At 39.1% G+C, this 13,124-nt stretch overlaps 1 protein-coding gene across 1 annotated transcript; it reads right to left on the reverse strand.

Moving 5' to 3' along the window:
* Positions 1 to 252: 252 nt before the first annotated feature.
* LOC105823983 (olfactory receptor 2T1) lies at positions 253 to 3,416 on the reverse strand. Its single transcript, XM_012661294.1, is given in 5 exon segments — positions 253 to 1,221; positions 1,223 to 1,272; positions 1,275 to 1,343; positions 1,346 to 1,388; positions 3,387 to 3,416. Coding segments are annotated over 5 exon segments (1,161 nt in total).
* Positions 3,417 to 13,124: the final 9,708 nt, after the last annotated feature.

Genomic DNA, 13,124 nt, shown 5'->3' on the forward strand with positions numbered 1-13,124 from the left:
TACTTTAGTTTCTAAGGCCTGCTTTGGGGAGAAAGAGGAGCAGGTGAACAAAGGGCAGGAGAAAGTCAGAGACTCTGTTTCCTGAGGCCCACTTCTGAGCACCCCAACACTGCAACAAAATCTATGGGAACCGTGAATGAAAACCGGTATACAGCCACGATACCACATCGTCCCTTCTGTTTACTCCTTCAACAACAGCACGGCCACCGTGGCCACAGTCCCCCATCCATCTGCCTGGGAAGGAGCTGACTGTCAAAAGACACCTCCCGACACTCTCTGAGAAGCCCTGAACCCCCCCAGCGCCCTCTTCAGAGCTCCAGTCACATCTTTGTTCCTCAGGCTGTAGATGAGGGGGTTCAGCAGGGGTGTGAGGATGGTGTAGAACATGGAGAGGACTTTGTCCTGGGCGGGGGTGTGGTAAGAGTGTGGCAACATGTAGGTGTACATGGCAGCGCCATAGAACAAGGTCACCACAGTCATGTGAGAGGAGCAGGTGGCAAACGCCTTCCTCCTCCCCTCCACAGAGCTCATGCGGTGGACGGTGGTCAGGATTCGCGCGTAGGACGCGATCACCACGGAGAAAGGAACCAGCAGCATCAGCACACAGCACACGTACATCACTGTCTCATACAGGGCCGTGTCTGCACATGCCAGTCTCAGCACCGCGGGTGCCTCACAAAAGAAGTGGTCAATCTCCCGGGAATTGCAGAAGGGAAAGCTCATGGTGATGGGGGTTAGGAGGAAGCCATCCAAAGAGCCACCAAACCAGGAACCTGCTATGATCATCCAACAAACCCGGCGGCTCATGAGGACAGGATATCTCAGAGGGTTGCAGATGGCCACATAGCGGTCATAGGCCATGAGGCCCAGAAGGAAGAATTCAGCTCCCACAAGGGTAAGGTAGAGGAAGTGTTGAGCGGTGCACCCCACAAAGGAGATGGTCCTTTGACCCAGCAGGTAATCGATCAGCATCTTGGGCACGATGGTGGAGATGTACGTCATGTCAATGAAGGAGAGGTGGCTGAGGAGGAAGTACATGGGGGTGTGGAGGCACAGATCAGTTTGGATCAGGACGATCATGACTCCGTTGGCCATCAGTGCAGTGAAGAAGATGACAGTGATGATAGTAAAAAGCAGGCCTGAGGTTTCCTTTGTGTTGAACAGGCCCATGAAGGTGAAGTCAGTAGAGGACGTGTTGCTCCCTTCCATCAGTGCTACAGTGGGTGGTGCTGATACCACCTAGAGTCTTCCAAATAAAATGGTGACTTTCTAGGGAATTAAAATAATGGCATGCAAATTAGCCAGTAGGCAGCCAACTCCTAAAAGTTGGAATAAAAAATTTTAAAATAATATTCTTGATACTTTGGAATTGGTATGTAGAAATGTATCTATTCCAGAATGTTTTTAAATAAAGTTGATCATTATTAATCAATAATTCTTTACATACATTGGACAAGATGATGTCAGCAGCTGCTGTTGTACTGCAATGATATACATAGTAACACCTAAGGATATATACCATGCTATGCAGCAGTTACACATACAATGCCTCGTATGTATGTGTATGCATGTGTGTGTGTGTACTGCCTTAGATATATTTAAATGGTATTGTTATTAAATGCACCTTTGGATGGTCAGAATCGACACCATCTTCAAAACATCTTTGTTACAGCCCATGAGTAGCCTATGTCTGCCATTTAGCCACAAGGACGAGTCATCTACATTTGGGCCACAAGTCACTGTCTGCATCATGAGGATATACTTGGTGTCAATTTATTCATGTTCAGACATGAGATGAAATAACATGGGCAATGGAAGCTACTCTTGCAAATTCAGACATACAAGGATCATCCAATACAAGAGATATTCACTGTTCTAAAATCGTTTTTATTTATTTTCAATTTTAGGATGGTGAGAAATTAGCATTAGCATTATGATTAGCATGAGTATTGGTAATTAGTATTAGCAACTAGGATTTAGAGGAAATAATACAGGCACATACATATTGAACTATAACTCACCTATTACTTTTGGAAATTGGAGTTTTTTAATAGTGCTTAGTAATTAAGAAAAACTGAATGACTGTGTTCCATATAATTTTAGGTTATGATAAAGAAAAATAACCCACAACAAACTTTATGAAAGTAAAGGATGATTTCTCGTGTGTTTTAAAGCTAAATATATTCCAGGCAAGACATTTTACCAACATGTTTAGGAGTTAAATTGATCAAACTACTTGAATGTTCCTCTAAATATTCTAAAAATGTGAGCATTTCAATCAAATGTACAGAAAAAAATTACTACTGAGAATAACAGTGATGACATTGTGAAAAGTTCACTCTGTGCCATGTGTCATGCTAACAAGTGAGTCTATCTATTGACTCCCTGATCTTTACAATAAACCCAAGAAGTGAGGAACTACGAGACCCTTTCACTAATGGCCGACTTGAGAGCAATGTGTCAGTGGTCACACGATCTGTGAGTGGGAGAAGTGTTTGGGTCAGACAGTCTCAATTCCTTCTGCGTTCTCATCCACAGCCTGCAGCATCAGCTAGACATTCCTGTAGTTATCAAATAAAATGTGCCAACCATGTGAATCTCCTGAATCTTTATATGTGATTATTAATGTGACTAGTGAAAATGAGTCATAATTGAGAGTAAATCACATAAATTATTATAATCAGAATTGCTATTTTTTAAGAATGCAAACTATGTTTTTCATGTATATCCTTTTTTAAAATTTTTTTGCCAATTTCAGAATGTTTGGTGCTGGATTTTATAAGTTTCCCTGATACAATGTCATCATTGTTAACAATCTGCCTTGTTTTTCTTTTGCCTTTTCAATTTTTCATTAATGGAGCCTATTAAAATATGTATGTGAAGAAAAAATGCTGTCCAGTTTATGAAATAGTCTAAACATCAGTAGTATTTCAACTGTTTCCACACTTTCCACATGTTGGGTTTAACTTTTGCCACGCCCTGAGACTCCAGGAACAGAGGGAAAATGATGTGTTGCTTTACAAAGTCAAAAAGTTTTTCTGTTCTCTGTTCACACTCTCTCCTAAATGTGTGTGTGTGTTTTAAAGCTTCTGTTGTCCTAGCTTTTGCTATAGCAAGCTAGCTCCACAGTCCTAGCAATACAAAGGGAAATCCTAAAGGCTTCAATTTTGCAGCTGTCTGGCCATACCTTCCTATGTGCACATGGAAGGTGTAAGCCATCAGAGAGCAGAGGGCAAGCCCTTCTCACTGTGAACTCTGGCTCTAAATAAAGCATTAGGTTAGATGCAAGTCCTTCTCACTGTGAACTCTGGCTCTGAATAAAGCATTAGGTTAGATGCATTATCTGCCCTCTCGCTACGGGAGGGCACAGTGAGAAGGACCTATACTTGCTGAATTTTTACTGGTACAATCTGCATCGTTTTGCTACAGTTTGGTACACATGGAAATAATCAGAAAATATCTGCAATGACTCTATGACTTTATACAAGAATTTGCTTCTGAAATGATGTGGTAGACATGTAATAGAACAAAATTTAGAATTAAATTAACTGAGTTCTTTTGCTGGTCATGAAATCGATTAATTCCATGACCTTGGATTCTCTTCCCAAACTTTCTGAGCTTCAGTATCTATTTATATTAGTTCAGATAATAAAACACTCAGGTTTGCTTTAAGGATCAAATAAGAAATTTAGTTACAGGTAAAAATAGTGTATACAATGTCAATGTATGCAAGTAAAATGCCAATGTTATACACATATATGCAAATTCAGAACTATTGGTAAATGTGTGAGAATTCCCAATCTCTCATTTAACCAATCTGCATGTTCAACTAAAATGTATGAATTTAAATTGTAAGTACCTCCGATCTTCAGGTCTGTAAACCCAGGCAATCCCAGTGAAGATATCTCAGTGGTTAAATTCTGTATCTTTTTCCCCAAATATCCCTTGGCTCAAAGGAAATGGTATTCAGTGGAAATCTCTGAATAATGAGTGCACTGCAATTAAGCTTGCAGAAAATCTAAATGTCTTTGAGGAACAGAGATATGCTTGGCCTGCAAATTATGAGAATATTAAAAAAAAAGTTATTGGATAAATCAGACTTGAGTTTATTGGATAGAATTGTCTTTCAGGCTTACTTAAATTGCTTTTTATTATATAATACCCCACAACAACAGAAGTCGATGCATTTATTTTGTCCTGACATTTGCAAATATTCTTTCCTATTTCATAAGGGGAGCATGTTTGGTTGAGTAGGGATGGTTGCAAATTTCTTGCTCTCACATCACTACAATTTGAAGTTAGGATACAGTTATGGCTTGGGTCTGTGGTGAGCACTCAGACCAACCTTTAAATCAAGCAGCAAAAGAATGTCTAAGTTGTAAGTCGCAGCCTCTGCCCACTTCTGTGTGCCACTGGCGAAGTTTCTGACAAATGAAAGAGCGTGCTCCGTGCTCCTTCCACGCAAAGGCCTCGTTGCTAGGAAGCTCTGTGCTAGCTTGGGTTAAAGCCGCCTCATGCAACTTCCCCCCTTGCCCTCCGAATGCACTCAGAAGCAGCTTTCTCCCTTTTCAATGTTCGGCACTTCACAATGTGACGATGACTACAGTGTCTTCTTTCACCCTTCTCTGTGCCAGGCTATGCTTCCCCAGTTCTTGTGTGCATTCATCTATGGATTTTTTGTTAAAATGCTCAAGTCCTGGGTATTAACTTGGGATGGTCTTTGCAATGCCCATTTTAAAATGTAATATGTCAATTTCAACAGATTAAGTGTGATTTTTCCAGTACAGTATGCAGTGGCAATATTACTTTTCTGTTTTTATGCCAGACACATCCACACCGTTGACTCATTATAGACACATTAAAACTTAACCGTTGTATTTTCACATGAGAGGTTCTCAAGCCAGGTTAATATAGAATTGGGCAATTTTGAAACCAAATGCAAAAACATATGTTGCTTAATCTTCTCTGTGTTTTTAAATTGCTTAGTCTTTGGAGAAGTTGGAATCATTAAGAATAAGCTTATATTGAAATAAAAATTATAAAATTATTAGATAATAAAATGCAAATGTTCTCAGACAATATGGGAATGAATTAGAACCACATCCGTTTGTCAATCACATGCCCCTCCTGCCTGGACCCATAAAGACAACAGAAACCAGAATAAGCCCCACAATTAGAGATACCTTTTGCTTCTGATGGGAGTTTATTCTACGCATTGGCGTGGTGGACACTAAAATAATGCTTGAAAATTACTGGAGAGCAGATCCAAGAAATCCAGATGTCCGCACATCCTTTAAAATCATTATGGAAAAATGATTTGCAAAATGTTTGTACCTTTGACAAGAAGGCAAAGCGTCTGTGCTTAAAGTTAGAGGGCCTGCGGACGTCCACCTGTGTCAGCTCAGTGTCTCTAATGCAAAAATATGCCATTCTTCAGTGCTCAGTGTCCTTGGTGTGCAAAATGAAGGCCAGAACCCAAGGACAATGCACCATGCAGAGCAGCAGGAAGCCGGTTCACAGTCTGCACTTGAAAATAAGGCCAAGCACAAGTTTTTCATTTAGCCCTTCTGTGCCTTTCAAATCCTATTTCATAAGACTAAGGTTCACTTAAGTTATTTTTAAAAAATCCCACGGGAGTAAAGATTTTGCTAAAATTACACACAGACACAGAAACAGATATTTTAAAGAAAAGAAGATTCTTTGCACCGTTGTGCTTAATAGCACCCTTACAACCTGAGATTTGCAACACTTAGTCTAGATGATTCAGACAGATGGCTGAATGGGCTGCCTCTCAAGGCACATGCATCTGAGGTGGGGGTATGGGACAGCCGCTCCCCACTGAACCAGCACCCGAGATTCAAGACCAGGAGGTGCAGCCCACCCTGCCTTGATTTCCTTAGACCCTGCTTACATAAATCTTGTTTTTATCATGTAGAGAATGTCAATTCAGTCAGACCACTAAGAAAAGTCATGGAAACTCAGTCACTTCCTCAGGCACCAGATATTTAAAGTGCTATGACAAGCAGGAGGCAGGTTAGTGCTTCGTAGCGTTCAGCCTGTCATCTGTGAAATTCTTGCTTAATTTCACAAGGCCTGGCTTCATCAAGGGACTGGCAGAGTGGAACAAATACAGTGTTGGTCTAAGTGTGGCAGAAGCTCCTAGATGACCCATTATGTTGCCTAAGTTTAGTCAAGGACTGTGCATTTGTTGAGACAAAACCTTTAAAATATTAAATCTAATGACTTAGTTTTCAAAAAGCTTTAAAATAATTTATTCCTTTTGCCATATGACCTCGGATTCCTCCTGTCTTTTCTCATCTGTTCGTTCTGAATGCCAGCTATTAAAAGCAGCATGCTGCACACGTCCCTAGGAAGCATTGAGAAATGAAAGCCACATCATTTTCATCAGAAATTATCCAATATCCAACTTTATCCTAAACCACATTCCAACAAAGGAACATCATCTGTCACTTACTTAGAGGTGAATCCTCTCCGGGTGGCCATTCAGAGTAGAGGGAACAGTTCAAAGATGGAGAAGGCTGCCCATGATGTAGTGAAACAAGAACTTCCCAGCAAACTGTGAGAACTTTACGTAACTAAACAGAGACTTTTCATAGGTCAAAGGTGATTGTTGCTAGAAGGGAAAATGATGGCATTTAGTGGACTTAGGTTTTCACCTGGTTCATACTGAGAGAAAAACACACAAAGCAATTCATAGCTGTCGGTATCCAGCACAGCAAAGTATTCAAAAAACCTGGGCCACCTGTACATCCAGGTGTGGTTTGCATATCACCCCTGAAGATCCAGTACACACAGATTTTTAATTTGAACTTAAGAACTTAGCATGCCTGAATTATAGACTAGAGGTATCCTTAGCAACTGACTGGGGGTTAGGGCAAAGAGACACTTGCAACAAGTTATTAAGAGCTATTTTTGTAATATAACTCTGCAGAAGGAAATATCACCAAAACAAACAAAAAATGCCACCCCAGAAATCCTTGAAACATTTTCATTGCCAGCAAAAAAAATCACACAAATTCTCCAGCCTTTTAGAAATGAGTGGAAGGCCTGCCTCTTGTCTTTACAGGGAAATATTTAACAACTGAAGAGCGATAATAGTCGTGGAGAACCGAAAGGCAGGAAGAAGGTCGCAGACCGGTACAGAGAGCCGCCCTGGGCCCCGCGTGAGAGGGAGCGCCCAGGTGAGAATGGGCCGGAGTTTAAACGGGGTTCTGGGAAGGCCCTGGGGTGACGCGCTCCCGGAAAGGGCAGGTCTGCTCCTTTTGGGTCTCCGGAGACTTCACTGAGACAGACTCGTCACAGCTAATGAGAAGCACATTGCCGCGGTGGATGAGGCGAGTATTACAGTCACAGGGGGTTGGGAAAATGCCTCCGCCGCTGGGCCTCAATGTGCAAGACTCTGGTTTCCTGAGTGTTCCATCAGAAACTTCCTCCAGCAGCTACTCCTCACAGAGGAATGTGAGCACGAAAGTGAAAAGCCATAAAAAAGGTGGAAAGTAACTCAATTTCTGTGATATTTTCATAACCTAACATCTATTCTGTTTATTGGTAGTTTAATAATTATTATATATTTAGCCTGAGTGTTAAGGCAATGCATACCTATTGGGGAAAAATATGAAAAAGCTTAAAAATTTACTCCCCCACGATACCAGAGACAGTCATCTAAACATATGCTACAGATAGCTATCCTTACAAAATTGCATTTTCATTGTGTGTACAGCTTTGCTTTGAAGGAGCTCAGGAAATTTCACCCGAAAATATGATTCTTTGGTATAAAGAATATTTTAGTACAACCTCTGTGGAAAGCAATATGGAGATACCTCAAAGATATACAAGTTGAACTACCATTTGATCCAGCAATCCCATTACTGGGCATCTACCCAAAAGACCAAATGATACTGTATAAGAAAGACACCTGCACCCGAATGTTTATAGCAGCACAATTCACAATTGCAAAGATGTGGAAACAACCCAAGTGTCCATCAATACATGAGTGAATTAATAAAATGTGTTATATGTATACCATGGAGTACTATTCAGCCACAAAAAACAATGGTGATCTAGCACCTCTTGTATTATCCTGGAGCCCATTCTACTAAGTGAAGTATCCCATGAATGTAAAAAAAAGCACCACATATACTCACCATCAAATTGGTATTAACTGACCAATACCTAAATGCACATATAGGAATAACATTCATCGGGTGTCGGGCAGGTGGGAGGGGGAGGAGGGGATGGGCGTATGCACACCTAATGGGTGCGGTGCGCACCGTCAGGGGTATGGACATGCTTGAAGCTCTGACTCGGGTGGGGCAAGGGCAATATACGTAACCTAAACATTTGCACCCCCGTAATATGCTGAAATAAAAAAAAAAAGAATATTTTGAATTAAAGGCTATTTGAGATGAAGAAGAAGGGGAAGGGGTTTTCTTTCCACCTGTGTAAACCAGACTGACCCGATCAAAAGGTCAAAGGGGAAATTGGCTTCCCTTCCTCTCCCTGTTATCTCACTGTTTTGCAGGAAAGAAGATCAAGATGCAACAGGACCTGGCCAGAATCAGTTACAGGTAACACCTGTCTCTCAGATTAATTTAATTTGAAAAGAGAATCATTTACAAGTCAATCTATTTCCCCATTCATTTGTCCTCCCTAGCACTATTTGTCACCCCTAAACAGAATTACCTGTACTCATCTTCCCTCCCCTCCAAAAAAAATCGAAACATAAATGTATGTATATGTGTCTGTGTGTTCAAATATAATTTGACAATCTGCACCGTTCACAAAATACATCATGAGAAGTGTCCCTGATGTGAAATGTAACATGCAATATTTGCAGAGTATTCTACCTTATAGATATGCTCAATAGTATTTAAATAATGCTCTGTTTTAACACACATATTGTTTTACTCTGTGGGATTAATAAATTATGTGACGATGAACATCTTTATTCTTAATTTTGGGTAGGATTTGGAATTTTCCTTCCTGAATTTTTCAAATCAGAATTATTTTATCAATTTGTGTGAATATTTTTAAAGTTTTGATTTCATTTTTAAGTTACAGCTCTAAAATATTATTAATTTACTTTTTTATATTATCAGTTTATTTACTTATCTGTCACCATAAATAACACCCGCACACATCCACACCCACACCCACTCACATCTTTGGGGATCCTTCCCTAAAATGACTACGTTTAATGTTTGGGGGTGTTTTTTTCCTAGTGAGGTTGAAATTTTTTTAATGTGTTGGTATTTATTCTTTTTTAAAAAATTGTCCATTATATTTGCTCTTATTTATTTGTAACTTTTTTCTTATTGAACCTTTCCCTTTGCATTAAAATATGAATAGCTGTATGCCATACATGTCCAAGCAGTGTTTATATTTTCTTGCTTTTTTTCTATTTTATTTTTGTTCATGACTTTTTGTTATACCAGAATTTTTTTAAAGTTTGGAATAAAACACATCAACTGCTTCCACTGATACTACAGTTAGAAAATTTTCTAGTATCTTCAAACATGAAAAGATATATTTACTTTTATTAGTTTTCATTTGTGTTTTTTTCCTTTTTGTTTAACTCTTTAAACAATCTGGAATTTTGGGGTGTGATTATGAAGCAGTGACTTACTACATCATCTCTGAATAATGATGCAATTATCCTAGCATCAATTACCGACAAATTCTTTCTTTATCTAATGAGTTTCAATACCAATCACTTTTGTATATTAAATGGTTACATTTATCAAGGGCTCTATCTAGTGTATTTTATTGATCCTTCTAATTCTTAAAACTATCTCACTATTTAAATTATGTTGACATATTATTTGGTTTTATGTGTATTAAAGAAAATGGTCTTTCATCTTCTTTTTCAAAACTATTTCATAAATTTTACTCATTTACTTAGGAATAAAAAACAACCCTAGAAAAACATTATTATGTTTCAAAAACAACATTAGCCATGACACATTATCATTCATACTGGAATAGCATTAGCTTTAGCGTTTATTTAAAGAGTGTTGGCGTCCTTACAAATGACTGACTAGGCCTTTGATTCACTTAGCTATTCAGTCGACTTCCTTTGCTTGAGAGTTAACATGGTGTTTGCTTTGTTGGCACACATGTATGTGTGCAGGAGGCTGCTCTGTGTATTTCCCAATTTATTTATTTCTGTACAGTTATCATTAAATTTATTCCCAAATATTTTATTTGTTTTAATTTGTAAATGCCATACATATTTATATATGTATAAATGTAACAGAGGTAAAGGTCTGAAAAAGGGTAAAATGTTTTTACGCTTTGTCTCTTTAAAACCCCCACCCTTTTTGGGAATTAAAACTTGTATTCCTGCAGGAGGCCAGTAATCAAAGAGGAGAAAAATGTTATTTGTTGTTGCTTTATACTTCCTGTGTTTGTCTGTGCTTGTTTCCGGCACACTGGAAAGCTGCTGGCTTTTAACTACTAATTTCTTTTTAATCTTGTAAACCTAGAACCTCTAATCAGTGAATACTTTTGGAGAGGAACACTGTGTTTACTTTACACAGTCATCAAATGCATAAGTATTTTATCTCATTTATTCTCATGCTTTGAGATTTTAAAATTTATATTATATTGTCTAGAATTTCCAAAAATTGTGTCAACAAACATGGGTGGAAATGAGCCTTCTTCTTTTTTTTTTTTACTTAAATATTAATGTATACATTACTTCATCATTATACCTAGATTTTTCCTTAGTTTCAGACAGATATATTTCATCATGCTGAGGAATTAACCTTCTATAGCTGGGCATCACCTAAGGTTTTCTATCAGCAATGATTGCTGGTTTCCATCTCTTGGCAATCATTTTTTGCAGCTTGTATGTTATATTTTTTTCTGAGATGGTCAATCAGGTGCAGCCACAAGAGGAGAGACAGGAGAGGCTCAGGAAAAAACAAAGTGTATTAATTTATTTTATTAGTTTGAATAATTTTGGCGGGCTGTGGCTTAGGGATGGTCCCTGGGTGTGGACACGAGGACTGGGAGAATTAGGGCAGAGGAGCACTGTCGTCCGGGTGCGCAGGCCGGTAGAGGAGGTGCGGCTCTGAATTGGGCAGTTTGTATGTCAAAGACATGCTCCAGGCTGGGTGCTTTGTTATTTTTAAGAACTGGCTAGCCTCAGAACCAGGGTAGTCTCTGCCCAGCCAGAAAGACTTTTTAAGGTGCCAAAACATCATAATATACAAAAAATTGAAAGATTTACAATACGGTGTGATTTTCATGTGGTTTTCCTGAGTCTCAAAAACCACATTACTATTTCACTGTTTTCAATAGTTATTGATGTTGTTTAGCAGCAAAGAACGAGTGTCAGTAAAGAAATGTGTTTTGAAGCAGAAGACCTGAATTCCATGCCAGTGCTGCCGTTCACAGGGTAACTTTTTCTAAGCCAGGGCATTGCTCTCGAACTCTGTTTTCTCATCTCTACAATTATCATATTCAACAAGATCAGTAATCAAAAATACATGGCATTTGTACCTGGCACCTCACACCCTGGAAGTCGCCTCCAGGAACACCCTAGGTCCGTCTGGTTAATGGAATTACATCACTCTTTGCACAGAGCCTAAGGAAAGTCCTCCACCCAGCATCCAGAAAACCAGCAGCAGTGTCTGAAACTGGCAGGCATGGAAAACCCACAGCTGACAAGATCTCCTTCAGAACCACTCACTGTTTTGAATTCTCCTCCTGCATGAACAGTTCTCCACGTTTCCTTTGAGCATCGTTACAGAGTGCCCGGTGCTCGTTGGCCCCAGGGTGGGTTTTGGAAGACTGCCGGCTCCCTGCCGCTCCCCGTCCCCTGTCCATCCACACTCCTTCCCATGGGCGGTCTTGCATTTCTCATGTGAAACCACTGATTTCTCAGGAACGTCAATTCATGCCCCAAATCATTCTAGGTGCTACACAATGGCTACATATTTCTTAAAGCCTAATAGTGGAGTGACATGTCTTTGTGACATTATGAATCTCAGAATAGTTACCAAAACCTTTAGAAACGTTGCTCATCTTCTCCTCAAGTTGCTGAAAGGGCTGTGCGCCATGTAAATGTTGCCAATTTTGTTCTGAGGGAAACAACAACTACATCTGGGGCAGAATTTCCCATTTTTTATGGAGAAACTCAGGCCAAGGCAACAGAGTCATCTAAATGGCAGAGTGAGTTAATCATATAGCCGAAAGACAAATAAATCATTCTTTCAGATGTTACTAATGTGTCTATGAACACAAATTGTGCAAGTCATTTCAATTTTTATCACTGAATAGTATTGCATTGTGTGCATGTGACATAGTTTATATATTCAAGTGCGAAGGGCATCTTGATTAAGTCTAAGTTTTGGTGACTATGAAAAATCTACACTAAATCTTCACATGTTGGTGTTGTGTAAACATAAGTTTCCAAGTCAGTAAGGTTAATATCAAGAAGTGCAATTGCCAGATCGTATGGTAAGATCATGTTTAATTTTGTAAGAAATTGCCAAACCATATTCCAAATTGGCTGTCCCATTTTGTATTTGCACCAATAATGAATGAGAGTTCCTGTATTTCCCTAGCATTTGGTATGGCCAGTATTTTTGATTGTAGCCATTCTAAAAGGTATGTAATGCTAGCTCATTGTTATTTTAATTACTATTTTTTAAAGAATGCATTATCTATTTTTTCTAATTTTCTGTTAAATCTACTTTCAACCACTATATTTGTGATATTTTTATCCTTTATCAGTCATCTATATCTTAGTATACTTAACAAGATTGCCTACTTACATGTGTGCGTGATAGAAAAAGACAAATAGGAGAAATTTTATTTCAGAATATTACAGGGATACAAATGTTTTGGTTACATGAATTGCTTTTGTACAGTTTGAGTCAAAGTTATAAGTGTGCACATCACCCAGAAAATCTTCATTCTACCCGTCAGATGTGATTTTTACCCAAACCCTACCCCCCCGCCACGTGCTTGATTTCCATTGAGTTTTATTTCCCTATGTGCACGTGAGTGCTAATCCATTAGTTCCAATTTAATAGTGAGTACGTGTGGTGTTTGTTTTTCCATTATTGCAATACTTCACTTAGGAGAATGGTCTC

The sequence above is a fragment of the Propithecus coquereli genome, unplaced genomic scaffold (genome assembly GCF_000956105.1).
Source record: "Propithecus coquereli isolate 6110/MARCELLA unplaced genomic scaffold, Pcoq_1.0 Scaffold703, whole genome shotgun sequence".
Lineage (NCBI taxonomy): Eukaryota > Metazoa > Chordata > Mammalia > Primates > Indriidae > Propithecus > Propithecus coquereli.